Below are 26,869 nucleotides of genomic sequence, written 5' to 3' on the forward strand. Positions count from 1 at the left end.
GAAATATTTATAAATTATGAGCTTCAAATTTGAATATTTATAAAAGTGCATAATCAATGTATCATTATAAGAAAAAAAAAACGTCATTTGTGATCCAACATTTAAATTCAACAATTAATGTTACCCTACCTACATTATAATGAAAAAGTGTCATTATAGCTTTGACCACTAATCTATTTTTAAATTTAATTTTCAGTTTTGTAACTTATTTATCACATTTAAATGGGACATTTTTAAGTTTTGAATTTGGAAGGTAAAATGCATTTTTCATTATAAATGGAGAAAGTGAAAAGTCATGGAAAGGCATCTATTTTTTACTATAAATATGTTGTTAGCTAGATTTTAATCCTCACATTCCTATCATTTTTTCATCATATTCTTTGTTGAACGTTTTGCAGAAATTTGAATGGATTTTAGGTATTTTTCTTACTCTTCGTCAATATTGCTTTAACATGAAATCAGTTTTCTATATGATGATTTTTTTTTTATTTGTTTAACATGAAATCAGTTGAAGTTGTGCATACTTTGAATTGATTTTAGGTAATTTTCTTACTCTTCGTCAATATTGCTTTAACATGAAATCAATTTTCTATATGATGATTTTTTTTTATTTGTGTATTAATAATGTTTGTTTTGCAACCCCAATCCACCAATTTTTTCTATTTTTTGTGGTTGGAGAATTGTTTCTTTTGTTTTATTAATATGATTTTTACTATTCTAAATTCACATGTCGCCTTTAATTTCCCATGACTTTATGCACTCCATTTTTTTTAATAATGTATTTGATGTTGCTGAAAATTTTGATCTTATATCTTTAAATCTACTAATTTTGAGGATTTTGATTTTTTTAAAATATTTTTTAAACCTACTAATTTTAGTAGGTTATATTTAATATAGTCTATGAATTTCTTCTTTCTATTTTCCTTGACAATTGCAGAACTATTACTATGTTTTATCTTACAAGAATTTGAAAGTTTTTTATATATGTAAGTTTTAATGGTGGGTTATGGTGTAAAATATCATTATATGTTCTGTAATCTTTACTCTCTTCTATTTCAGGAACAAAAATCAGACCTCCAAGAAATGGTATACAAAAGACTTGAAGAAGCGAAAAAAATCTAACCTACTGCGCGAGGAAGAAAAGCAAGCGTGGATATAGGAAAACAAAAATATAGCATAAAACATTTAGTTTATTATTAGTTTATATTTCTTTATTTAAGTGTAGTGAGCTAAGGTTATAATTTTTTTTAGCTTTATGCTTAGATATAAAATATTGTTATATTCTTATTGATTTTTTTATAACATTAATTTGTGATTTATTTTGACTATTTTAGCATCCATCACTAATTTAAGTTTGGCATGTTAATTTTAACTTTAATTTCATTGATTTTGCTTTCTTTGCTTGAAGTTCGCTTGGAATTTTTACTAATTAACTACTATTTTTTTATACTGATAAGTAGCTTACGAAATAAAGTAATTTTGAAGTAAATGACTAATTTTCCTGTCCAGTGTTTAATTGTGTTCATTTGTTTTATTACTATCATATTTACATATTTTATGATATTTTTGGAACTCTCATGAACTATCTAATTTGTTTTCTAATACAAGAATATTATAATAATATATCACTGAATATTTCAATGTGTAAAATAAAACTTAGGAGCTCCTACAATAAAATTTAGGAGCTCAACAATTATATTTCTTATATCTTGATGTGGTGTTTTACTATTTATTGAACTAAATATGTTCAGAGTGTATGTTAACTGTATGTTAACTTTGTTAACATAATTTAATTATAATTATTAAAATAAAATATATATTTGTTTATATATGATAACTTTATTTATAATAGAGATCTCACAATGTTCTAATTAATTCATTCTACTTTATTTCAAAACTTATTTAATTTTGTTCATTAAACAATTTAAAATTAAAGTGAATAAAATAAAATGTCGTGCATCGCACGGGTGTGAAACTAGTTAGTACTAATAGTCACCTTTTAAACTAAAATAATTTTACCCTCAATCCTAGACTACATTCCATGATTATTTTATCTAACAAACCGACCCTACAGCCACTTAAAATATTGGTTTTATACCACGTAATTTTATGCATAATTAAATATGCCATGTGAATTTAAATTATGGACGAAATGATTTGTTATGAAAAATTCACACAAATCAATAAACTGATTATTTTATAAAAGATCGCGAAAATTACTAGATTTTGCCATAGATTAGTTGTATTTCCAACAACTATATATACTCTCTTCGTCCCATAGTAGATGGCACATTTAAGGAATGACACAAAATTTAAGGATTTATTGTTTTGAGTGTTAGATAGAGAAAGAAAATAGTATATTTATATTAATGTGTGAGAGAGCTTTTTTTTATAAAAGGAAATGTGACATATATTATAGTACGGAGGGAGTTACTTCTTTTGTTTCAAGTTGATTACTCTCTCCGTTCCACTTTAGGAGTCTCGGTTGACTTGGGCATAGATTTTAAGAAATACAAAGGAAAGTTGGTGAAAAAAGATAGTGGAATGTGAGTTCTACTTTTATATATTGATTTTATAATAAAATGTGAGTGAAAAAATGTGAGTGGAATATAGGGCCTATTATCAATTATGGAATATTTCAATCGGGACTCCTAAAATGGGTCTCAAAAATAGTAAACCGGGACTCCTAAAGTGGACGGAAGGAGCAGTATTTTTGTTAAGTGTAGCTAGTCCACTTGTATTATCATCCCTTCCTCCCCAAATTGATTCCAAAACCTAGTCGATCGTTGAATGTTGAGATGGCCAACACCAGAAGATTACTTCCCATTGTGATTTTGTGGATTGTCATTCTCTTTGGCACCCTTGCTCTAATTCTGGTAAATTTCTTCTTTTGATTTTGGCTTAGCTCCTGCACTGTTAACTCCAAACTCCCTGTAAATTTTTTAATTTCAGAATCGGTTAAGTGATCCAGCGGCTTCATCGGAGCACGGTTCTGCTGTAGATCAAAAGCTTGTCAGCGAGGTCTGAATCTTCAACTCACAAACAACACTTTTCCAACTCGTAGTCCTTCAATTTTTTGTTATAGGCTTCAATTCATCTATCATTGGTCGGATTTATGTAGGTGGAATCGTCGGCGGATGCGGATCAGGTGACGCATAAAGTTTACTTTGACATTGAAATCAGTGGGAAGCACATTGGTATAATATGAACATTTTTCTTTAGTATAATCCTTTAAGCATATTTTTATCAGAACAATTTTGCATCCTATATTTCTCATTGTATGTTATGTTTGATGAAAGCTGCTGATGTATTGATTCTACATGTATAAGTATAATGATATGAGTTAGTTTTGGTGAATATATCAAGTGTGTATTTACAGATGCTTTGACTTATTATTCACCATGCTCTTCAAAGTCGATTTGTCTGTATCATGTTATAGATGTATCCTTGTATAAACTATTCAACGCGTTCAAATCCTAGCCAGGATCAAGAAAGATGGGCTATCTTAGATAGTGATGGAAATAAACCATCCATGGTTTTCCTTAAGCATGTGTACATATCATTAATTTCATAGGGAGTACCCAAGAAAGATGTAGTGAACAAAAACAAATACACATGCATATATCACAGATATGCGTATGCGCGCTGCTCACAGAGACACAGACACACAAACACATAACTATGTTTGTGTAACTATAGTTACATAATGAAGAGAGCAAGCACCAAACAATTTCAGTCCCAAAGTTTTGATATGTTTCAAAAGTAGTATTTTAAAAGGTACTGGAAGTTCATAAAATTTTAAGTTATTGTTACCATGATTTGCACTAATCATGATAAAATAACAAATAACTTAAGAAAAGTTAGCTCCTTCACTGTAGTGAATGGACGATGTTTCTTATTCTTGGCTATGATGATAAGAAAATGTTTTGCAGAATTATATCATCCTTGCGTGTTATGTTGGATAAAATTATCCTCTCTTTTAGTTGGAACATTTCGCTGTATGACTTTTTTTTAATATGGCTGAGTTTCTTTGCAAACCCTGGCACTAAAGAAACCAAATAGAGACACATCGTATAATGCTTCTCATCAATACCATGCTGTCCAGTGTAAAATCATTACTACTTAGGGAATTGCAAATGATGTAATCCTGTTCTGCGAATGTTCTTCATACCAATTGGCATAATGTACCTATGATTACACAAGAGGGTGAGCAAGAGCAACATTACTCTTTAAAAAGTAGTGAAATACTTGAGAGCAGGAGTAGCTCACAAAGTGTTCTGAAAGATCATAAAATTTTGTTGTAGTGATATTATGATAATAATATGTTGTAAAGAAGTGTCTCTATCCCCCCCAAACTTATTTTCCTGTTGGCATAGCTAGCTCGAGATGTGTGAATCTGTCTCAGCTGAATAGCTTGAATCGCAGTCTCATATGCCTAAGAAAGCATGTCCTTATCACCTAATTTGCCTCTACATTTTCTATTTCTAAATCTGCTCTGCCTAACAATGACCATAGTTGTCACTAGCTAGTAGCTAATCAATATCTGCTCTTACCTGCACCTTCCATGCCCTAACGTATAAATGTGTGTTATAGAATAAGCCTATGAAGTGAGATTACCGCGTGTTTCATACCTGAGTATTTATGGTGATACCTACTTAGAAGGGTAAATTTCTAGCAATGTTTTTCATGGGGGGGGGGGGAGGGGGGGAGGAGTCAGTGGGAGTGAGAATCAAATTGTTAAATGATGGAGAGGAGTTAATGAAAATGGGATAATTGTCAACTTATTTTTATTCTGGAAACCACATACCAAACACCATTAAAAGAGGATGATTCCTTTCACATTCTCATTTTCTAGTTCTATTACCACAACGAACACTTGACCAGCCACTGCAATTTCCATCTTTAACCGTAATTCTTACCCCTGTTAAATCATGATCTGAGAGTGTTTTCCTGATCTATGCAGACTCATAAATGGTTAGTGTAACTTGAATATCTTGGTGCACCCTTGGATACAATTGGCATGAGTTACTTTTGGAGTCCTGAATTGTTAATTTGTATAGATTAAAATTGGTCATGAGAACGTTTGCAAATTATGTGATGCAAAATTACTAGCAAATAGCCTAAGTTCTGTCACGTTTGTCTTGTATACTATATAATCACATTACTGTTGGCATTTTCAGGTCGCGTTGTGATGGGACTCTATGGAAAAACTGTGCCAAGAACAGCAGGTACAATTTCAAGTGCATGCAATTATATTTTTTATCATCTTTGTTTTCACGAACATACTTGGGCTAACCCTTTTAAATTTTTTGACTGCAGAAAATTTTCGAGCTCTTTGCACGGGTAGCCGAGTAACATTTTCTCCCTTTTAGTGTTTTTCTTCTGTCTTACAAATAACAATGTTCAGTAAGTCCTTTATTTGTCTTCTGCACTATGGATATTTTCGTGAACTATTAAAATGCAGTATCTGTGGATTTTATTAGGTACTTGGCTGCAGCTTAAACATCAAATCACAGTACTGCCTGTGTCTAAGAATAGTTTTGCTATCAATCGTAATATGATCATACAACCGTTCTAAACTTAAACCAGTATCGTATTGATTTGTTGAACACTTGACTTTTACAAGGTTTGAACAGTCTAAATCTCTGTGAAATGAAAGGAACAGATTTCTGTATTGTATGCCACATTGTTGTAGTCCAATACCAGATAATTTTCTTTTCTGTTGGTACAATTTTCTTAATTTTGTGAGTGGTACCCAGGTACAGTGTGTGCAGATGGAACCTACATCGCCATTTTGTTGCTTGGACCTAGTTACTAATAAAATGCCAAGAAACTTATATGTTCTAATATATAAAACTTTATCTCAGGGGAGAAAGGAACTGGAGCAAGTGGGAAGCCGCTTCACTTCAAAGGCAGCAAATTCCACAGGATCATACCTTATTTCATGATCCAGGGAGGTGATTTCACACGAGGTGATGGGCGGGGAGGGGAATCTATATATGGCGATAAATTTCCTGATGAGAACTTCAAGTTAAAACACACTGGCCCTGGTGAGTGTCTAGTGTTTAAATCCATCAGCTGTGAGTAATCTACTGCTCAACTGTCGTAGAACCGTTTTTCGTCGAGCTAAAACACACAGGCCTAGTGAGTTTCTAGTGTTTAAATCTACTAGGTATGAGTAAATTATTGTTCAACTGTCATAACAACTGAAGATAAACAAACGGAAACTGTTCCAATCTGGAAACCTTGTTGATCTCACTGCTGAATCTCTCCGCAGGAGTTCTATCAATGGCAAATTCAGGAGTGGATACAAACGGATCTCAATTTTTCATCACAACAGTCAAAACAAGCTGGTAAGTGAACAACATCGAAGGCTTCATCCAAGAACCATTGATTGACCCTGAATAAACCAAACAAGCTTGCTTATTTCACTTCTTGTGTTGGTGATTTTTGTATTGCTTTAAAGGTTGGATGGGCGTCATGTTGTGTTTGGACAAGTGCTTTCGGGTATGGATGTGGTGAAGCAGATTGAATCATTGGGAACAGAGAGTGGAATGCCCAAAGCAACAGTTATTGTTTCAGACAGTGGTGAATTGTCTGTTTAGTCCTAACTGTCTGTGTCATATTGCCAGTTTTTAGCTGGCAAACAAACACACACAACAGACATCGGTTACACGTTCTACCAAAATCTCTAAATTTTCTGATTTGATAATGTACAAAAACGATGTAGACTTAGATTTCTCATATTCCGAAGTCGTTTCGAATTATAAGTAACCAGAATTTACCACTTCATCACCGACCTCTCTCACGTCTGAACCCGAACTCTTCTATGTCTACAAGGCTTTGTCGAAACTCCACATGAGTATAATAATGTAATAATGTGTGATTTGGACAAAGCTTTCATAGTTTTGTTCTTGGAAGACTTGGTAAAAGACGTAATGCCAAATTCTATAGTGGAGCGATTGTATTTAAATTGGTATGAATATTTTGTAGACAACATAATTACAAAGAGTGGATAGCAATTAGGAATTTTATTGGAAAGAAGTAGTGCACACCAGATTAGAAGCGAAACACAAACAAAAAATATAGTTATTGAGTAGAGAATCAGCGGTTGTCGGAGGAGTTTGTGTTGGCGGCGGAGCGGTGGTGGTGGCAGACGGTGGAGAAATTGGAGGAGAGATCGGAATACATGGAGACGACCTTGGAAATATTGGCGTTGATTTCCTGAATGAGAGAGACGTTGTGGACGAGATTATCGTGGAGTTTGGACTGGTGGTTGTCGTTGACCTGCTGGATGAGGAGGCGGTTGCGGTCGAGCACCGACTGGACCTGCCGGAAATTCTGGGAGAAGGCCGCCCAAACGGCAGGATCGCCGTCGATCTGGTCGGTGGCGGTGGATTTAGGGGATAGGTTGCGGTTGGTGTGGTCGTCCATGCTAGATTGAATTTGATGATGCTATTGCTAGATGCTAGATGCTAGTTAAGTTAAGAAGGAGGGTTTGGGTTTGGGTTTGGGTTTGGGTTTGAGTTTATAGGTATTCTCATTTCTCAAAGTGGGGCGGTTTTCGCTTATCTTTCTTCTTTCGCCAACACATTTCCACAGCTAATCGACCTCTCTTGCCTACGCGACTCTGCCGCGTGCCTTACCATTAATATCCATCTATTTTATTTTCAGATTATCAATTTTGATTCTCCACTAAATCATGTTATACCAAATTTTCGCTTATGCTCAATCTTTATAAAATCTTTTTTTTTTCATTATTTCTTTTGTTCCCTCTGTCCCATAAAAATATGTAAATTAGTATTTTTCGTCTGACATTTCCATTTATGAAAAGTCATCTCCAACTTATTACCATATACTCTATCAGTTTATTTACAACTTATACCAATATAACTCACCATTATAACTGATTAAACATTAATAATAATGTGAGTCTCTCTATCCACTAATACTACTTTAGCAACTCTTCACATCTCTTAAAGATGGTAATCGAGAGAGGTATAGATAGTTGGTTAGGCATTTGATAGTATTTTTTGTATATTTGTGGTGCTCATCACTCTAGTATTTATAAAGACATTTGAAACTCTTCGAGTACAAGAATAAATGAGAATTGGAACTCTACATTACTAGGAACTCTACAACAATAAATGTATTATAAAAACTCTAACATAAGAATGAGGAGCTGATTTATGACTTGCTCTAATATCTTCATCTCTTTTACTTTATTAATTTTGCATTAATTCATGTATTATTTCAAATATCTACTCCATCTGTCCCATTAGAAATGAAACGTTTTCTTTTTTTGAGTTGTCTCAATAAAAATGAAACGTTTCTTAAAATGGAAACAATTCTATCTCTACATCTTTTCTCTTACTTTATTTTCTCTTAATTAACTCACAAAACAAACATAAAATTTCATGCCAGAAATCAAATGTGTCACATATTTATTGGGACGGAGGTAGTATAATTTTTTTTGGAAGTATTCTACTGAATAGGTTTGGCTGCTTGAAAAGATTTAATTTGAATAATATATGTGAGGGGCACGCGCTAGAATGAGCATTAGGAGTATATGATGCAAAAATATCTTAAGATATTTTTGATAGAATACTCAAAAGTGCAAGAACCTTTTACCCTTTTTGGGCCACGTAGGTAATGTGCGACAGTGACATTATTATTTGCTTCAAACGATGTTTTTTAGTAGCAAAATAAAGAATCTTTCTATTAGAACGTCATCCCTAATTCAGCCACAAACATTAATAATAAAAAGTTAGTCGTACCTGTACTTTTTTTTATACTATTTCCTCCGTCTCAGTGAAGATGACTCACTTTTTTTTTTTAGTTTATCCCAATAAAAATGACTCATTATTTAAAATAAAAATATCTTTATAACACACATATTTATTAAGGTTTATGCACTTGGATCACAAACACGCAGGGAAGCAGAAGATTTAGCTTGAAATTTTGGCTGTAGAAAGTGAGATAAAGTGCTCCTGAATCTCCGAACGCCCCAGTCACTCCAGATCCTTTACCGTCGTCAATTTATAAGAATTTATGGGTCTAGATTGATGATTAAGTGGGAATCAGAAGAGAAAGCCAAGCTAGAGCATCACGGTCAATGACGGACGCAGAAAATGTTCAACGTGGGGTCGGAAAATAAAAAATAAAAAATAGTATAGTATTTAAATAACCGTCTAAAAAAATAATACTACAATTTAAGTAACACTATCTTTTGTGAGCTGCGATAGTTGATTCCTACGAGTATCCATATTTTGAAAACGAACCAAAATTCGTTCATTAGAAACAGTAGTGAACATTTTTCTCTCGTTGTATACCACCATGATATCATTTAACCAATCATCTCCCATCCTATTTCGCAACTCTGACTTCACAAACTTCATTGCAGAAAACACTCGTTCAACAGATGCAGTCGCTACAGGCAAAAGTAAGACCAATTTAATCAACCGATAAACTAGTGGAAAGAATCCATCTTTCATCATTTCAACAATTTTCTTTGAAAGAGTCCCTAAATCTTCAACATCAGAGAAACGTGTATCTCGTCTTGCATCAATCAAAAAGGATTTAAGTTGATGAGGTAAAATCGTCATCTCTGTGGACGAAAAGTCCTTTGGATAAAGGGTGGCAAGATGAACAAGTTTATCGACATTGAAATTTGAGAATTGATTTCTTGGATCAAGACATGCCATACAATTCAACAAGTCTGTACTAGACTCGGAAAAACGATTCCTCATTTCTTGAATAATGGAGTCAACAACCTAATTATAAACAAAAAATGATTGAGTTACTAGTCAATTCAAGTGTCAGTAAATAAGAAAATGAAATTTTAAATTACCTGACAAAAAATCTCAACACGATAATAATGGTAGTTTGTGACAACTGTGCCATCTCTCTTCATGCGTATTCGTCTGGGGACAATGTCATCCATATTAGTAACATCAATCTCATTTACTCGACAAAAATCTTCCACTTCTTGCAAAAGATCATCCCATCCAGATTCTCGAAAAGTTTGCAGCTCTTCTTTCAAACCCGCTATCATATTGATGGCATTCAAAATATTTTGCTCTCTATCTTGCAATGCACAAGATAATGGTTCAACCATACACAACAAATGTTTCATCAAAATCATGATAAACACAAAATCATAACTTTCCATCTTTTGAAGCAAACCTTTACACTTCCCACTTTGCTCTGCATCATCTCCATCACTAAATATGCTTTCAAGAACTTTGACTACTGAGGGCCACATAGATACAAGACGAATCACAGTTGTATAATGAGATCCCCATCGAGTATCACCAGGTCTATGCAAAGAAGTTTCTTGGTTTAGACCTTTACCTGAATTGATTTCCCCTTTTTCAATCATTTCAACCATTCTATCATGTTCGTTTTGTCGAAGTTTATCTGCTCTTTTACAAGAAGATCCACATGCTGTAACAATCGGGGTAAGATAGCCAAAAAAATCAGAAACATGTCGATTTGCCTTGCATACTGCCACACATACCAACTGAAGTTGGTGGGCAAAACAATGGACATACCATGCCGATGGATTTTCTTTTAAAATAAGAGCCTTCAATCCATTAAATTCACCCCTCATATTTGAAGCTCCATCATAGCCCTGACCTCTCAATCTTGATAAAGATAATCCCAACTTAGAAAATACAAAATCAATTGCTTCTTTCAAACACCTTGATGTAGTCTCCTTAACATGAACCAAAGATAAAAATCTTTCTATAATCTCCCCATTCTTGTTCACATATCTTATAACAATAGCCATTTGCTCCTTGACTGAGCAATCTCGAGACTCATCAACCATTATGGAAAATAATCCTTCACCAAGTTCACCCAATATTTCAAGTGTGGTTTCAACGGCACAAGCATTAACCATTTCTTTCTGAATTTTTGGAGAAATCATTTGATTATTACCCGGAGCATTTTTTAATACAACTTGACTGACCTCATCATTTCTTAAACTATACCAATGTAACATCTCTAGAAAATTACCCCTATTTATGGAGGTTGAGGACTCATCATCTCCTCTAAAAGCCAAACCTTGATTCAAAAGAAAACGAATAACATCAAGAGTTGCAGTCAAACGAATTCGATATTCCTTCTCTTGTCTTGTACTAGCTTTACGAACAACATAAGATACACTTTGCCTTTGATTCACAAAGTTTTCATATTCAATTCTAGATTTGTTGGGTGAACTAGTAGCTGACCCAATATGAGCTCTAAATCTTTCGTTGGCTTTTTTCCAATTAGAGAAACCACTACTAACAAAGGTTTCATCTCCGGGTGCCGAATATCCACGTTTGAAGAGAAAACACCAAAAGCAATACGCAGCATCTTCTGACGTACTATATTCAAGCCAAACATAATCTTTATACCAAACATCTCTGAAACCCCTATAATCTTTTCCATATTTTTTTCTAGGAAAATCAAGACCTTTTGGTTGACAAGGACCTTTAGCCACATATTCTCTACGAATACGATCTCGAATGTTTACATCAAATGTATCAATCGGCCTTCGTGATCCGGGATCGGCATCGATTTCTTTTTCATCGATTTCTACTTCGTCTGGATTCCTATCAACTACCACATTATTTTCAGAATATTGTGGTTCTTGTTCAGCTTCAACATTAGCTTCTTGTTCAACTTCAACATTAGCACTAGAAGAATCAATAGAATTTCGAGTTCTTTTTTTAAAATACTTTTCCATTTACCTACAAATCCACAATTTAGAATACACAATTATTATAACTATAAATATAATAAAATTATGAAATCAGAAATTAAAACATAAAGAAAAAAATAGTCTACTTCCCTATTATGCAATTTCAGTTCGTGAAATACATATTAAAAGCTACTGTAATATAGTACTAAGATTAAGGATTATAAATTATAGTACACACCATCAATGACAATCATGACTATTTGACTAATGTCTAGTAAAATACAAATTTCAATTACCTAGACAATATTGAACAAGAAAATATCATAGTTTAATTTTATTTACCTACCACCAATCGATTCTCTCTCAAATAGTGAAATAGGATTGCAGAACAGCAGAAAGGGTCGCCAAAAAGCTTTGGAAGCGCAGGTGCCGAAATTCAGTTTTGAATTACAGAAGGGGGGAGCCGGAGAGGAGATCAACTGGAAGAGAAAGTGGTGAGCCAGAGATTAAATAGAGTAAAGATTCCCTCTCCTCTAAGTTCTAGGTAAGGAAATTTCCTCTAAATTCTAGGAAAGTTAAGGTAAGGAAATTTCCTCTAAATTCTAGGAAAAGAAATTGGAGAAAGATATGGAAATTGTTTCCTTTTGTGTTGATTTGGGCTAAACTTCTCCAATTATTGCCTTGTGCGTATTGATTTGGGCAAAGACCATCCGTCCATCCCTCTCCTTACTCCTCTAAGTTCTTGCCTTCTTGGGGCGGGGTCGGGGTCGGAGGTATCATTCGTGGGGTCGACGGCATGTTGAAAGTTCGAAGGTAGTATAAATTTTGGGTATTATGGGATCGACGGTGGGGTCGGCCGACCCCGCGCGACCCCACCTCCGTCCGTCATTGATCACGGTTCTCTTCCCCCTGGAGCCACCGTCCCCCTTAAAGAAGGTAAATATCTTTTTAATTTTCCTCCCTTTTTCTAGAATATTATTTTTAATATATACATCTACTATCTTTCTAGATAATTCCACCCATTTTAATTACCAAGTCTAACTTATTATTACCATCCAATAAAATTGGCACGAATTTTAATAAAAAAAAGTAATTGAAATTGTGCAGTGAATTATAGGGCCCATAAATGATAAAGGAAAAAGAGAAAAAAGTTTTCATAAATGGATATGGACTATTTTTATGGGACGGACGAAAAAGAAAATATGACTTATTTCTATGGGACAGAGGAATATCTTTCTAGATAATCCACTCATTTTAATTACTAAGTCTAACTTATTACTACCTATTTCTTCTTGAAACTACACGATTATTTATAGAAGATGATTATTATAAAAAAATATTTATCTAATTTCCTCATTAATATTCACAAAATTCCTAATTCAATGATTTCTTTTTTTTAACAAGAAAATCATTTTTCGTCTAGGGTTATTTTTGGAATGTTACAACTTTTATCTTTACTTTATTCTCTCTTATTTTACTCTCTCTTCTCAACCCATAAAATAAAGTTGCATAAAATTCCATGCCGTCTAAGAGGTCATCTTCCTTGGGACGGATGGGGTATCCTTGGGACGGAGAGAGTATTATTTTTAAATCAATAGGCCTCCCTCCTCCTACTAAAGAAAGGTGACCACTTTCTTAGGCGACACGAGATTTTATGCAATTTTATTTCGTGTGTTAAGTGTAGAGAATAAAATACTTATGAAAGAAAGAATAAAATAGAGATAAAATGTGTTTCATTTTTAATAATGAGTGATCTTGATTTGAAAAAAACAAAAGGAAAATTGAATATTCGGTGGGATGGAAGGAATATATTTATTCTAAATTATATACTTTGTTCTTTCCATAAAAGCCACTACTTTAACATTTTTAGTTCACATAAAAATAGACATTTCTAGTTTTGATAATAAAATTTAATCTCTCTATAATGAGATGAACTTAATCATTGTTTCTTTTGATCCATTGTTCATTAAAATTTGCTGCTTTCTAACCCATGGATACATACGTTCTTCCATCCACACTCGTTGAGCATAGGTCATAGGCGGAGAGTTCTGCTCTTTTCAGACAAGATGAAGTATCGTTAAAAATAAGTAACTTTGAACAATTGAGAATCCCCATAGTGAACTAAAAATTGTGTTTTTTTCACCCTTGTAAAAGGCTCAGAAAGCCTCTTTTGGAATATCATCACGGCTATGGCTACTTGGACTTACCTTCGGCACATTGGTGATATAATAAGCAAATTTGGATGTCTCCTTTCTGTGCCCAGCCTAGAGTTGTCAAGTGGGCCGGATCGGCCCTGGCCCGCTGAGGCCTGCTGATGTTGAAGCCCAGCCTGAGACAAACCCATGTCTGAGTTGGACTGGGCTGGGCCAGGCTTTATTAATTTTTCTAGGCTCAGTCCAGGCCAGAGCCACTTGGCAAATGGGTCTGGGTTGGGACAGGCTAAGCATTGTATAATTTTTTATTTGTATTTCAAAGAGTTGCTAAAATTATTATTTGCCAAAAATAATACAAATAACTTATATTTATGTCTCATTTACGCTAAATCTAAACTTAAAAAATATATTTAATTTTATTTACTGACTTTATATTGACATCATGTTTTATGTTCTTTATTCTATTCAAAAGTAAGTGCATAACTAAAGAAAGAACCAATATTGTTACTTTTATTAATAGATGATGACATATGAGTTGATCTTGTATTTTTAAAAGTATATGAACTAACAAACAAATTTTAAAAAAAAATTCTATAATTCTATAAATATTTATCAAATATTGAGGTTTTTTTAAATCATGGATAAAAAATATTAGATATAGTCAATGTTGCATTCATGATTTGGTTGAGAACTTGTTAGATAAGTATTAAACTATTATTGTTTGAGGCTGATCGGGGACATCCAATATATTGAAACGATATAGAGATGACAATATGACATGCATAAATAGAGAAATATACTACTATTATTAGTGGTTAATTACATTTTAATAAAAGCTAATTATATAAGGTGGGCCTCTGATGGGCCTGGGCCGGACTTAGGTTGGTCATGAGTTAGTTCCGGGATTACAAAATGGCCCAATTCGAGCCCATTTCAACCAATGAGCCCAGCCCAGGCCCCCTTCGTTTCACCGGTGGGCCAGGCCTGGGCCGAGCTAGTGTTTGGAAAAATATTTATTCTGATTTCTGAAATAGTTTGAACTTTGACTCTACCGTGGCTTTTCAGCTAAAATATAAAAGACTAAAGACCCTAAACAAATTTTAAAAAAATTTCTATAATTCTATAATTATATATCAAATATTGAGGTTTTTTTAAAAATCATGGATAAAAAATATTAGATGTAGTCAAGATTGAATGTTGCATTCATGATTTGGTTGAGAACTTGTTAGATATTAAACTATTATTGTTTGGGGCTAATCAGGGACAACTAATAAATTGAAACGATATAGAGATGACAATACGACATGCATAAATAGAGAAATATACTACTATTATTAGTGGTTAATTACATTTTAATAAAAGCTAATTATATAAGGTGGGCCTCTGATGGGCCTGGGCCGGGCTTGGGTTGGTCATGAGTTAGTTCTGGGCTTACAAAATGGCCCAATTCGAACCCATTTCAACCCATGAGCCCAACCCAAGGCCCCTTCGTTTCACCGGTAGGCCAGGCCTGGGCCGAGCTAGTGTTTGGAAAAATATTTATTCTGATTTCTGAAATAGTTTGAACTTTGACTCTACCGTGGCTTTTTAGCTAAAATATAAAAGACTAAAGACCATTTTTGGTCATGAGCATATGTTGATTTTATGGTTTTGGTCCAAAATATTATTCTTTAAGTTATTGCATCCCAAATAAATAAAAACGGTGCGGATTTAGTCCATTTTAGACAGACCTATTAAAAATTGATGGTAAACACCAATTAAGTAAGTTTTTATTAGATTAGCTATTTTTGATTAAAATATAAAAATTATTTGGAAAATAATATATTTTGTATATTTCTTAATCGTCACAAGATTTTAGAAGTTGTTGGTTAAAAAAAAGTGAGTGTAAGCAGGGGTGAGCAAAAAAAACTGAAAACTGAATATTCGAACCAAACCAAACCGAAAATTTGAAATTCGGTTCCGTTTTTTCAGTTTTTCGGTTCGGTTGTCTTCGAGAACAGGCATCAAAACCCAAAATACTAATAACTCAACAAAAATCAACTTATTGGTCTTATGGTATATCTCCGTATCGAGGATGAGACCAAAGATCTTTATTTGTTTATAAACTCTCCTAGCTCCAATTTGCCCGAACATTTTGATTTGATTTAATTGAACAATGAAAGAAAAATATTTTTATAATACTACCATATAGCTGGGTTTAGGATCAAAGTTCACCCTATAAACTGAATTTGGTAGCACAATTAAAGTGACAAAAGTTGGAAAGGACTTTCCAACCATAGCTAGCTAGCCCATCCCTCACACTGTTGCAGGGTTGGTCCAAATACAAAATACTTGAGGAGCATAAATAACTAGTTGCACATTCATTCTGCTCAATGGAAGTAGCTACCAACATAGCAAAATTGGGTTTAAAACAGCTAGTCCCACTGAATTTTTCTGTGGTAAGTCCACTCGGAAGGATTTATCGTGGTTTTTCCATCCGAAGCAACTAGATCGTAGGGGGAGTCCTCTGAGAACTCTGTGAGCATCGATTTCCAATGTAAACTAGGCTCCCACTCGGCCTGTTTCAGCACCTCCAGTATTTGTTCCACGACCACCTTGCTTCCCTCCTCGGACAAGTGGACTCCATCCCTGCAGACGCCACAAGTTACTCAAAAACAACACAACAGAAGTAGTAGATAGATAGGGTGGAGGTGGTCACGTAAAGCAAGTTTCCATCCAATTTTCTCGTTTCTGGATTGCTGTAAACAGATCAACTACTTTCACATCCATCTCCTTGCATAACTCTATGCAAGCCTCTGAATACATCCGGCATAACTCATTTGTTCGAACTAGCTCACTGAAATATGTACTGCATATATGTTTGGAAAGAATTATCTAGATTAACATTTGCTCAGTAGTGAAACTTTGCCATCACTATATATAGTTGTAGCCAAATATCTACATACCTTGTGCTTTCAGCAAGTTTAACCTCATTCACGGGAGGACAACTAAGAAATATTATGCGAGTATTGTCTGAAAGGCTCTGGAATTCATTTCAAATGTTAGTGCATAAAGTTGCAAAGACAGTTAAGGGATGGAAGATCAGCATAAGCAATCTGTGAATTGTGAGAAGATATCAGAGCACGGGCTCTCAGTTTTTGCAGTGAAACACGGTAATTTATGCTCAATTGAAGCAATCAGATAATGACTACATATCCGAAAGTTTAGACTAGTTACCTTGAGATGGTTCGCAATTGTTCTCATATTTTGAATGTATTCTGGAAGTGGTACATGAGGACCGAGTCCAGATGAGTGAGGTCCCATGGAATCATTGCCACCGAAATACACGATTATCAATGATGGCTGAACAGGAGCATCCTGCTCCAACAGTAATAACCACAATACTAAGGTCAAACAAGAAGCAAAATCCATAGCAACACGCTCTTTAATTACCACAACTCATCAATGTATATATGGTAAGAGTTGGTTTAAAAATGCTTGCCTAATTAAGGTTTCTGTCTTTCAGATTGGAAGAAACAAGTATGCAATGCTAAGAATGGTATTACCTTGGGGAAAACCAGATCAAGAATTTTGGCAGCACGTCTGGAATTCCAACCAAAGTATCCCCTTAAGATTATGTCAGCCTGTTTATTAAGAATATAATGACACAAATCACAACTCAGAGATATAAAGGTTTTGCTCAGAGAATGGTGTCAATGAAGAATTATTTCCTTATTTATGTACCATGAAAATGAAAACTGCTGCTACTATGGAAATGTAACTAAACATGTATATCCAATAAAGATGACAAGAAAAAGTATTGTTGATCACAAGGCAAACTCCCTCTGTCTTGAGTTTAAGAAAAAAACTCTTGTCAATTTTTTAGTCTTTAGTGTATCTATAAGAGGAGATTATGTGAAAAATGTAACCTATTCTTTCGTTTCTTTAGGCTACTGGCCATGTGCCGGGAGTTTCGGATTTTTCCTTTTATGGTTATCTCTAAGTGATTGATTTCCATTTTTAGCTAAAAATAAAACATCTATTCATTTTTACTTCACTCTGTTTTTACTCTCCTACTTTATTCTTTCCATTTAACTCAATAACCATCATTTTCTCAAATCATGTGCTGAAAAGAAGTCAATCACGTATAATGCCAGTCTTGTCCCAATGGATCAAATAAAATCACACAAATGAACAATTACTTATAGTTTGTGTTGTCGATTTTTCGAATCTTTGGTGTGGCATGTCACTTTCAATGACAGTTTGCTTCCCAAGACCAACTCTTCAATTCCCATATCCCTTTATTAGGCATTACAATTAACAAAAAATCAAAACTTCAATTATGAATTACCTAACCATGTATAGTACTAAACGCTGAACCATAATAATGAATTACTAACCCATAATTAAGAAGTTATTAATAAACTAAATTAGAAACAGTAGTACCATAAAATAAATCAATCAAAACTGCAAAGAAACGGAGTGCGCAGACGGAATCAAAACAATCAAACGAAAGGATTGAGGATTGAATGCGTTTGCGAAATTGAACAAAAAAAAGGAAGGAAAAGAGGAAAACATACTTTACGGGCGTAGATATCGGAGAGAACAGCGCCCCAACCGCCATTGCTGTAGCTGTGTTGAACGATGGATGATCCGAATAAGACGAACAATGGCCTAGGCGGTCCCACCATCACTCCCTCTCCGCGATTACTATATGGGAAACGGAGAATTGTGATTTACAAGTGAGAAAAAGAGGGTGGGTGGGGAAGCAGTTGTTGACATGGTAGTGTTAGCGTTGGCTTTAAATACGAGAGACTGTTAGTTACACTTTCAATGCTTTCATATCTCTCTCTCCCTTCTCACTACTCCTATACGTATGTGTTTCGCTTTCATTCGATGTCTATTTTCAATATAAGTAGAAATGAATCATACTGTATTTTTATTAAATTGGAAAGTGAGTTCATTTAAAAAAGATTAAAATCCATAATCACCTTTAACATATAATCGTTTTATAAATTTGGTTAACAGGGAGGAGAGTGTTATATTGTTAACTCAATACTTAATTGCTAATTATAATTAATAATAGTCATTAGATATTTAAATTAAGAGCTTAGATCATCAATCCTGAAATATTAATACAATTAATAAAAAAACATCAATAAGGCTATTAAGTTCAATTTACAACAAATAAGTTGTAACTAACTTTTGAAAAATATCATCACTTTAAAATGCATATAACTTTCTCCATTTATATCATTTTTTCGCACAACATATATCAAATTAAAGATAATTTTACAAGGATTCTAACAAGATTTCACTTGCATATGTTCCGACGTCAAAATTTGAAAAAGTTTTAAATTTTTTTAATTTTTTCAATTTTTTCATACAACACAAATGTCAACATAGTATATAAAATATGTCAATATAATACATGTAGAATGTCAATATAAGCAATGTGTTAACATTCTCAAAGCATTTGATATTTTCGAAACACTATATTGAAATTTTTATCCAAAACCCTAATTTGGTAGTTTTTTTTTTCTTTTTTGATTTAATTAATAAAAATAAAAATTACATGTGGCAAATTATAGACCACAAGTTTTCTATAATCTTATGATCTTAAATTAGTTGTAGTTAGCAATTAAATGTGACTTTGTTGACACTATTATATTCGGTGCATTTGTATCCTTAACGTATCAATTTAGTCCATTTTTGCAGTATTTTAATAGAACTGTTAAAAACTCATTTAATCTATTATTAATTTGAATTCTAAGATTATATTCTAAACAATCCTAATTTCTTCATACTTGTTGGAGATATAATTTAAAAGCACAACTCAACGTTTGAACAAATCAACTGAATAAATAACATTTGAATATAAAGAATCAAATATAGTCACACATTACACAAGCTAACATCATAATACTCTCATTTTCAAATGGTTGGACATGCACATGTTACATGGACTATTTTATTAGCACTAAAACGATTAATACTCTCATTTTTAAATGGTTGCACATGCACATGTTACCTGCACTATTTTATTAGCGCAAAAACTACTTGTAAGTATGATAAGATAATTATAGTATAGCTAAATGGTAAACATAAGATTGTCGAACTCAAGAAATAGAATTGCAATTGACTATCATATACTAAACGTTATAGACACAAGAGTCTTGAGTTGGATTTATTAATTAGGGAAAAATAAACAACGCAAATAGAACAAAGTAATGATGTAAACAAATTAGATATTAATTTCACAATAATGGTTTACACAAAACAAGTTATGATATCCTAGCACAATTCAAAAATTCAACTAGAGTGAGTAAAACAAGTACTCCCTTCGTCCCATATAGTTTGTCCGATTTTTCTATTTCGGTCCGTCCCACATAGTTTGTCCCATTTTTCCATTTCGGTCCGTCCCACATAATTTGTCTCATTTCACTTTTTACCATTTTTTATAGTGGAACCAATGCTCCACTAACTCATTCCTACTCACATTTTATTATAAAACTAATATATAAAAGTAGGACCCACGTTCTACTAACTTTTTCAACTCACTTTTCATTACATTTCTTAAAACCCGTGCCCGGTCAAATTGAGACAAACTATCTGGGACGGAGGGAGTATTTCCTATGCGGCACAAAGTAGATTATACACTAACTCACTAAGGACCCGTTTGATAGCCAACGGAGGATAAAAGGCGCCCAGTTAATAATCTAAGGAATGGAGGCCCGGTGGGCCAAAATTTGTATCTTTGACAGCCGTTTAATAGGCAATATTTAATTGACTATATTCTATTGTCATTGTTTGATAGCATATTATATTATTAAAATTCTATTTTAGCTTTGAAGGGAACTTCTCGATCCCCAAAAGCAGAACTCATTTTCCTTTCTTTTTTCCCTCCCCCTTTTTTTCCCTCTTCTTTTCCCCCTTTTTTTCTCAGTCCCCAAAAGCAGAACTCAAATTCAGGAGGATTGCAACAATATGTTTGTGTGTATGCAGTGCTTGGCAGAGATCCAATATCGCAAAAGACCTATCACAGCAAATTCGGTCAGTTTCAACAATGAAAAGAAGAATTCTTGTGGAGTCGGAATCTGCAGAAGAATAAGAAAAACAACAATGGCCTGAAATTGGTTTGCCTTGTTATTGGGTGTCGTTGCAACGGCACCCAACAAAACCCTATTCCCCAAGCTACACCGGCGTACAAATCGTCTCCCAAAGCGACGACTTGAACTGCTCACAACAAAAATCAAGAGGATAAAAGCAATATAATGAACTCCAACCTGAGATGTTTGTGAGATGCACAATTGAATTTGCAGCTAGGGCTTGAGAGCAAATGAACTCAAAAATGGCGTATGTGGGAAGATTTGAGAAGAATGAAACTTGCGTCCCTTTTCTCAGTCCCGCAGATTACTTATCTAAAAACAAACCTGAAGATACTGTGCATTTGTGGCTTAAATCTGCAGGCCTAGGCGGGCCAAAGTAAAAATACGGGCTGACGTCGTGGCCCAACAAGGGTATCAAACGAACGAAAATAACTAGTTACTAATCTATTTCTTAGCTCACGTAGGCTATCAAACGGCTCCTAAGGTTGTCAGGCTTAGTGCTGTAAAGAAATAATAGATTAATATGATTGATTTCTAATTGTTCTCTTATTGATCATATTCCTTAAATAGGAGAGGATCCCGTTAATTGTATTTACCATATGTATATTGTATCTTGCCTATAAAGGCTATAATCCTTGCACATATTCATTAAACAATAAAAATACATCTTTTCCAATCTCTAACTGTTTCTTCATGGCGTCAGAGCAGGAAGAATTCTTGCTCAGAGAATTCTCATCATAGCCTTGTTATACCCAATTCTCGACCAAGAGGCTAAAACTAATACAGAAACAATTCCTATACACAAAAATGTCAGGCACAAACGAAGAAAAACCAGCAGCCGAATCCTCAAAATTGAGGATAGACAAGAACGTTGCTGTGACGTTCAAATTGAACGGAAAAAACTACTCATTATGGTCGTGCCTAATGAAGGTCACGATAAGAAGCAGGAGGGGATACTCCCACATCCACGACGAACCACCAGAAAAAACAACAATGGATATCAGGATTGGGAAGAAACCGATTTGATAGTTTTCTCTTTGATCGTCGATAACATCGAAAATGATATTATTGCTGACTTTGCTCACCACCAAACATCCAAAGCTCTGTAGGACATGCTCACAATAACGTTCGTGAGCAAGGCGGATCCGTATCTTGTATACGACCTGGAGGAAAAATTAATATCAATTAGACAGGGAACCTTGACCTGAGACGTATTACCATCGAATCCATGGATTGTGGATTAATGTTGATCGAAGTAAAAAACAACCCGTAAGTTACACATCAAACAACCAATAAAACTGACAAAATACGAGTTTATCAATCAACTAATAAAACTAACAAAATTTGTGTTGGATACTACACATAATAGCCACGTCAACATTCCAGAGCCGATAAATAAATGTGAGTATAATTGATCAAATCTATAACATGCTTAAAAATGAGTATTTCCTTTAATTCATACTCCTTCCATCCCAAGAAAGATGACTCCTTTTTTGTGCAGCATGAGACTTTATACAATGTTATTTTACATGTTAAGTAAGAAAAGTTAGAGAAGATAAAGTAGAAAAAAAAAGTTTTTATTATTAGTAATGAGTAATTTTGATTGAGATAAAATGATCATCTTTGTTTGGATAGATGAAGTAATAGTATAATTGACAAAGTGGAATCAATTTGAAATTTAAAGTAAAAGATTGCGATAGACTCATTGCACCAATTTCCATCGTTATTTCGATGAAAAATTCATCATTAAAATAGTGATTCATGGATAATTATTGTCCAAATAATGATTGCCTACGCGTTTGTCGTCTGTTTAACAACGAGCCACATCCTCCTGTATTATCGAAGTACGAAGGATATGTTCCAGTTGCATAGTCATTTGGTTGTTCTTGTTGTTGAGCTCTTTTATTCAAGATGTGTCTTCTCTCGGCTTGAAAATAAGCACGACTATGTAGAGCTCAAGTCCATAGCCATGATTTATTTTCTTCCCTTATAGTTTTGAGATCATGGTTGTTCTTTTGTTGTTTAAAAAACATAGCCATATTACGATTTGCTTGTTTCATGCCGGTAGTATATTGCTCATTTTGTTTTTCTAGAGCAGCAATAAGTGATTCTGAATTATTAGACTGTTTTTTCTTCAGTATAGCCTTCTTCACTCCGATAGGCCTTGATGAAGAAGAACCACCAAGGATTTGTTCCTCGCCATCATCACAACTCATAGGAAATGAAGACAAAGTTATGAGCCACCCAAAAGTATGAGTCTGACTTTCTGAATCAGAATATTGCATCCCACGTGATACTTTTTGTCTAGAGCTCCCTGCACAATCTTTGAATTTTTCAAAATTTTTAATCATTTTCAAAACATAAGAAAATTTCCAAACCCGATTTATAGTTTGAATCTGACATGAACATTTGCATGGCTTCATTCATCTACAATGCTTATTATAATCAATTAATCGCATGTAAAAAGAGAAAATGAAACATTAAAATATGATTAAACACTCAATATGTCTGCATTTGAAGCACCGCTTCGGTTTCTTGCTTCAGCAGCTCGAATACATCCATGGATTTTTTTTGTTGCTTTCTCGATGGCTTGAATACGAGCCTGCATAGATCTTTGCGTACGCTCTGGCCAAGTGCAATCTCTAGCTTCATTGAATCCATCTTCCATGCGCTGCCAGAATCGTTGTCCTGATTGTGATATCCCTATGCTAGGATCTTGTGAAATTTCCATACAAACTTGACCCAAAAGTTTGTCTTCACTCACTGTATAACTTCCTTTACGAACTGAAGTTTGTGAGGAAAAGATAAAGATAACAACTGAGATGAGATAATTGTGGTGTTGTGGTTTCTTATATTTATAGATATGAAATGATTATTCTAGTTTTTGAATGAATGACTAGGATTTAAATCTACTCTTGTGATGAGTGGCTACTATTGAAAGCACGCAGATTGTGCTTTTTTTGTTTCCGGATTATGAATGGATGGCCAGGATTTAAATCTATTGCGATGAGTGGTTACGATTGAAAGCATACGGATTGTGTTTTTTTATTTTCGAATTTTGAATGGATGGCTAGGATTTAAATCTACATTCCCGATGAGTGGCTACGATTGAAAGCACGTGGATTATGCTTTTTTTTCTGGATTTTGAATGGATGGCTAGGATTGAAATCTACTTTTGCAATGAGTGGTTACGAATGAAAGCACGCAGATTGTGCTTTTGTAAAATCATTATAAATTGAAGGCATGTTTTGATCATTTATCATATCAATCAATCACTCAACTTTATTTGTGAATCCCAATTTTATTTCCAATAGCTCTTCGTCTTGTGATGAAGATGGTGAAAATTCTCATATGATATACACTTACAACTAATATATGCAGGATATGCAATGTAGAATCGACAAGAACATGTTGATTCAATACCTTCGTGACCATCAAAGTCCATAAATAATCATGGATCAGTTCCATGGCATATTGTCATCAATCGTGATCGAGAGGGTGCTCACCCAAGATTGTAAAATGATTATTTTGCAGATAATCCATTGTATAATGAAACCATGTTTCGTAGGAGATTCCGGATGTCTCTCCATTTTTCCTTCGTATTGTGGATGCAGTTAAGGAACACGATGACTACTTCATGCAATGACCAGATGGAACGAGAAGGCTTGGACTATCATCTCTTTAAAAGGTAACAGCTATTCGTATATTGGCATACGGTGTACCAGCTGATGCTTGTGATGAGTACGTGAAAATAAGTGAGAGCAGTACGATCAAAAGTCTAACATGTTTTTGTCGTGCAATGATAGAACTTTTTCAACTCAGTAGTTGAGAAGTCCGACAACTAATGTTATTGCTAGACTTTTATATATTGGTGAGCAACATGGATTTCCAGGGATGTTAGGCAGTTTAGATTGTGTGCATTGGAAATGAAAAAAATTGTCCTACATGGTGGAGCGGTTCATATCCAGATCGTAGTGGAAATCCTACAATTATCCTTGCAGTTGTGGCAGATTATGATATTTGGATATGGCATGCTTATTTTAGATTGCCTGGCAGCAACAATGACATCAATGTGTTAGATTCCTCTCATCTTTTCTATAATCTCACTCAAGGTATTGCTCCTCCTGCTCATTATGTTATTCAAGGCAAAGAATACAATATGAGTTATTACCTAGCTAATGGAATATACCCAAAATGGTCTACTATCGTGCAAACAATTCAAGAGCCTTGTACCCCAAAGACAATATTTTCCTATGAGGCAAGAGGCATGTAGAAAAGATGTAGAGCGTGCATTCGGTGTTCTCCAATCACGTTTCTCAATTGTAGCAGGACAAATGCGGTATTGGGATAAAGAAGTGTTGCGTGACATAATGATTACATGTATAATTTTGCATAACATGATAATTGAAGATGAGTGTGATTTGAGTTCTCCAATCGAAGTTGCTACACAGACACCACAACCAGAAGTTGAGATGACGACAAATGAAGATGTTCGATTTCAAGAGTACTTGACTCGGTATGCCGCAATAAGAAATAAAAATGCACATCTGGAACTTCGAAATGCATTAGTTGATCATTTGTGGGAAAATTTCTCAAATATGCATTCTTGAATTTTAGTTATTTTTTCTGTGTGGTCCTATGTTTATTTATTTGTGATGTCTTTAAATGTATTTTAATTTATGTCTGAATGTTATTATACTTTGATGTATTTTAATTTCCAAGTTAGTATATTTTTTATTGATTGTATAATATTTTATATTAATATAAATAATTGTATTAAATTATTTAATTATATTTGAAAAATTATTGACAAGGTATTGTGGGATTAATGTGTAGTTTAAATAAATATGTAGATTGAAAAAGTAAAAAAAGTAAGTGAATATGGAATATTCTTTTGTGTTTGGGTTTGGGTTTAGGTTTGGGTTTAAATGATTGGAGTAGAATTTTTGTTTGATGTGAGAGAACTGGAAAATGAGTTTGGGTTTGGTATAAATGGTGTGAGATGATGTAATAACGAGCAAGCAACTAAGAGCATCCGCAACGCTGCCTCGTTGCGGACTTGATCTCGTCTCGACGAGACGAGACGGCATCGAGACAGCATTGCGGCTCCCGTCTTGTCTCGACGAGACGAGATGTCTCGACGCCCGACGCGTCCCGGCGAGGCAAGCCTCGAGCTCGCGAGACACGCGCCCGGCGCCACGTGGCGTGACGCCCACTCGCCGACCCGCGAGTGGGCGTCGGATTTATGACGTCATAATTCAATTTTTTTTAAAAAAATATCAGATTTTTCAAAAAAATAAAATAAAAATAAAAATAAAAAACGGTAATATTACCGTTGAACGGTAATATTTTTAGTTTTTTTATTTATTTTTTATATTCTATATATACTCTTCTCCATTCCCATTTTACACACAAACACACATTTATTCTCTCATCTCTCTTTCTTTCCTCTCCAATAACTTCTATAAAATCATTCCTTTATTTTTTTCTTCTCCCAAATTTAATCAATTATGGATCCATTTGAGCAAATGCGTCGAATAATGGAAGAATCGCTAGAAGCAGATCGATGCAGGGAGGAGGAAGCCGCCGCGCCTCCTAGGCGACGCTGGACATACATCCACCGTAACCGGGAGGAAGCTGCCGCAAGGTTGGAACGTGATTACTTCAGTCCGAACCCGGTGTGGGGAGATATCTACTTCCGTCGCCGTTTCCGTATGTCACGCCCGCTATTTTTGCATATCGCGAATACATTGGCGGCACGGGAAGAGTTCTTCAGAGAAGGGGTCGCCGTCCTAGCCACACGACGCTCCAGAAATGTACTGCGGCGATCCGTCAGCTTGCTACTGGACAAACGGCGGATGCGTTCGACGAATACCTGCACGTCGGAGAATCCACTGGGCGACTTTGTTTGTTGAACTTCTGCAAAGGCGTCCGGGCAG

General features: G+C 34.5%; 4 protein-coding genes, 1 long non-coding RNA gene and 2 pseudogenes across 5 annotated transcripts; 3 read left to right on the forward strand and 4 right to left on the reverse strand.

Moving 5' to 3' along the window:
* Positions 1 to 358: 358 nt before the first annotated feature.
* Positions 359 to 1,325, forward strand: LOC148926364 (uncharacterized). Its single transcript, XR_016130306.1, has 2 exons — positions 359 to 417; positions 1,060 to 1,325. It is a non-coding gene; the product is annotated as an uncharacterized LOC148926364 (long non-coding RNA).
* Positions 1,326 to 2,715: 1,390 nt separating this feature from the next.
* Positions 2,716 to 6,792, forward strand: LOC125189138 (uncharacterized). Its single transcript, XM_048086372.2, has 8 exons — positions 2,716 to 2,876; positions 2,953 to 3,021; positions 3,122 to 3,197; positions 5,181 to 5,228; positions 5,320 to 5,343; positions 5,868 to 6,050; positions 6,278 to 6,353; positions 6,467 to 6,792. Exons 1-8 carry the CDS (start codon positions 2,799 to 2,801, stop codon positions 6,603 to 6,605), a joined length of 693 nt encoding a protein of 230 aa, XP_047942329.1. The 5' UTR covers positions 2,716 to 2,798; the 3' UTR covers positions 6,606 to 6,792.
* A 220-nt stretch (positions 6,793 to 7,012) lies between these two features.
* On the reverse strand, positions 7,013 to 7,541 carry ELF4 (EARLY FLOWERING-like protein (DUF1313)). Its single transcript, XM_048097958.2, has one exon. It carries the CDS (start codon positions 7,432 to 7,434, stop codon positions 7,105 to 7,107), a length of 330 nt encoding a protein of 109 aa, XP_047953915.1. The 5' UTR covers positions 7,435 to 7,541; the 3' UTR covers positions 7,013 to 7,104.
* A 1,671-nt stretch (positions 7,542 to 9,212) lies between these two features.
* LOC125199924 (uncharacterized) lies at positions 9,213 to 11,734 on the reverse strand. Its single transcript, XM_048097770.2, has 2 exons — positions 9,851 to 11,734; positions 9,213 to 9,773 (listed from the first exon to the last, which is right to left on the reverse strand). Exons 1-2 carry the CDS (start codon positions 11,732 to 11,734, stop codon positions 9,213 to 9,215), a joined length of 2,445 nt encoding a protein of 814 aa, XP_047953727.2.
* Positions 11,735 to 15,998: 4,264 nt separating this feature from the next.
* On the reverse strand, positions 15,999 to 18,678 carry LOC125190437 (GDSL esterase/lipase WDL1-like). The gene is made up of 6 exons (XM_048087752.2): positions 18,402 to 18,678; positions 17,388 to 17,465; positions 17,059 to 17,199; positions 16,788 to 16,864; positions 16,541 to 16,690; positions 15,999 to 16,470 (listed from the first exon to the last, which is right to left on the reverse strand). The coding sequence occupies exons 1-6, from the start codon at positions 18,510 to 18,512 to the stop codon at positions 16,257 to 16,259; spliced, it is 771 nt and encodes a 256-aa protein (XP_047943709.1). The 5' UTR covers positions 18,513 to 18,678; the 3' UTR covers positions 15,999 to 16,256.
* Positions 18,679 to 22,699: 4,021 nt separating this feature from the next.
* LOC148926365 (uncharacterized) lies at positions 22,700 to 23,357 on the reverse strand (annotated as a pseudogene).
* A 1,026-nt stretch (positions 23,358 to 24,383) lies between these two features.
* On the forward strand, positions 24,384 to 25,540 carry LOC148926366 (uncharacterized; annotated as a pseudogene).
* Positions 25,541 to 26,869: the final 1,329 nt, after the last annotated feature.

The sequence above is a fragment of the Salvia hispanica genome, chromosome 5, assembly GCF_029641045.1.
Source record: "Salvia hispanica isolate PSC_SH4W2 chromosome 5, Shi_PSC_v1, whole genome shotgun sequence".
NCBI lineage: Eukaryota > Viridiplantae > Streptophyta > Magnoliopsida > Lamiales > Lamiaceae > Salvia > Salvia hispanica.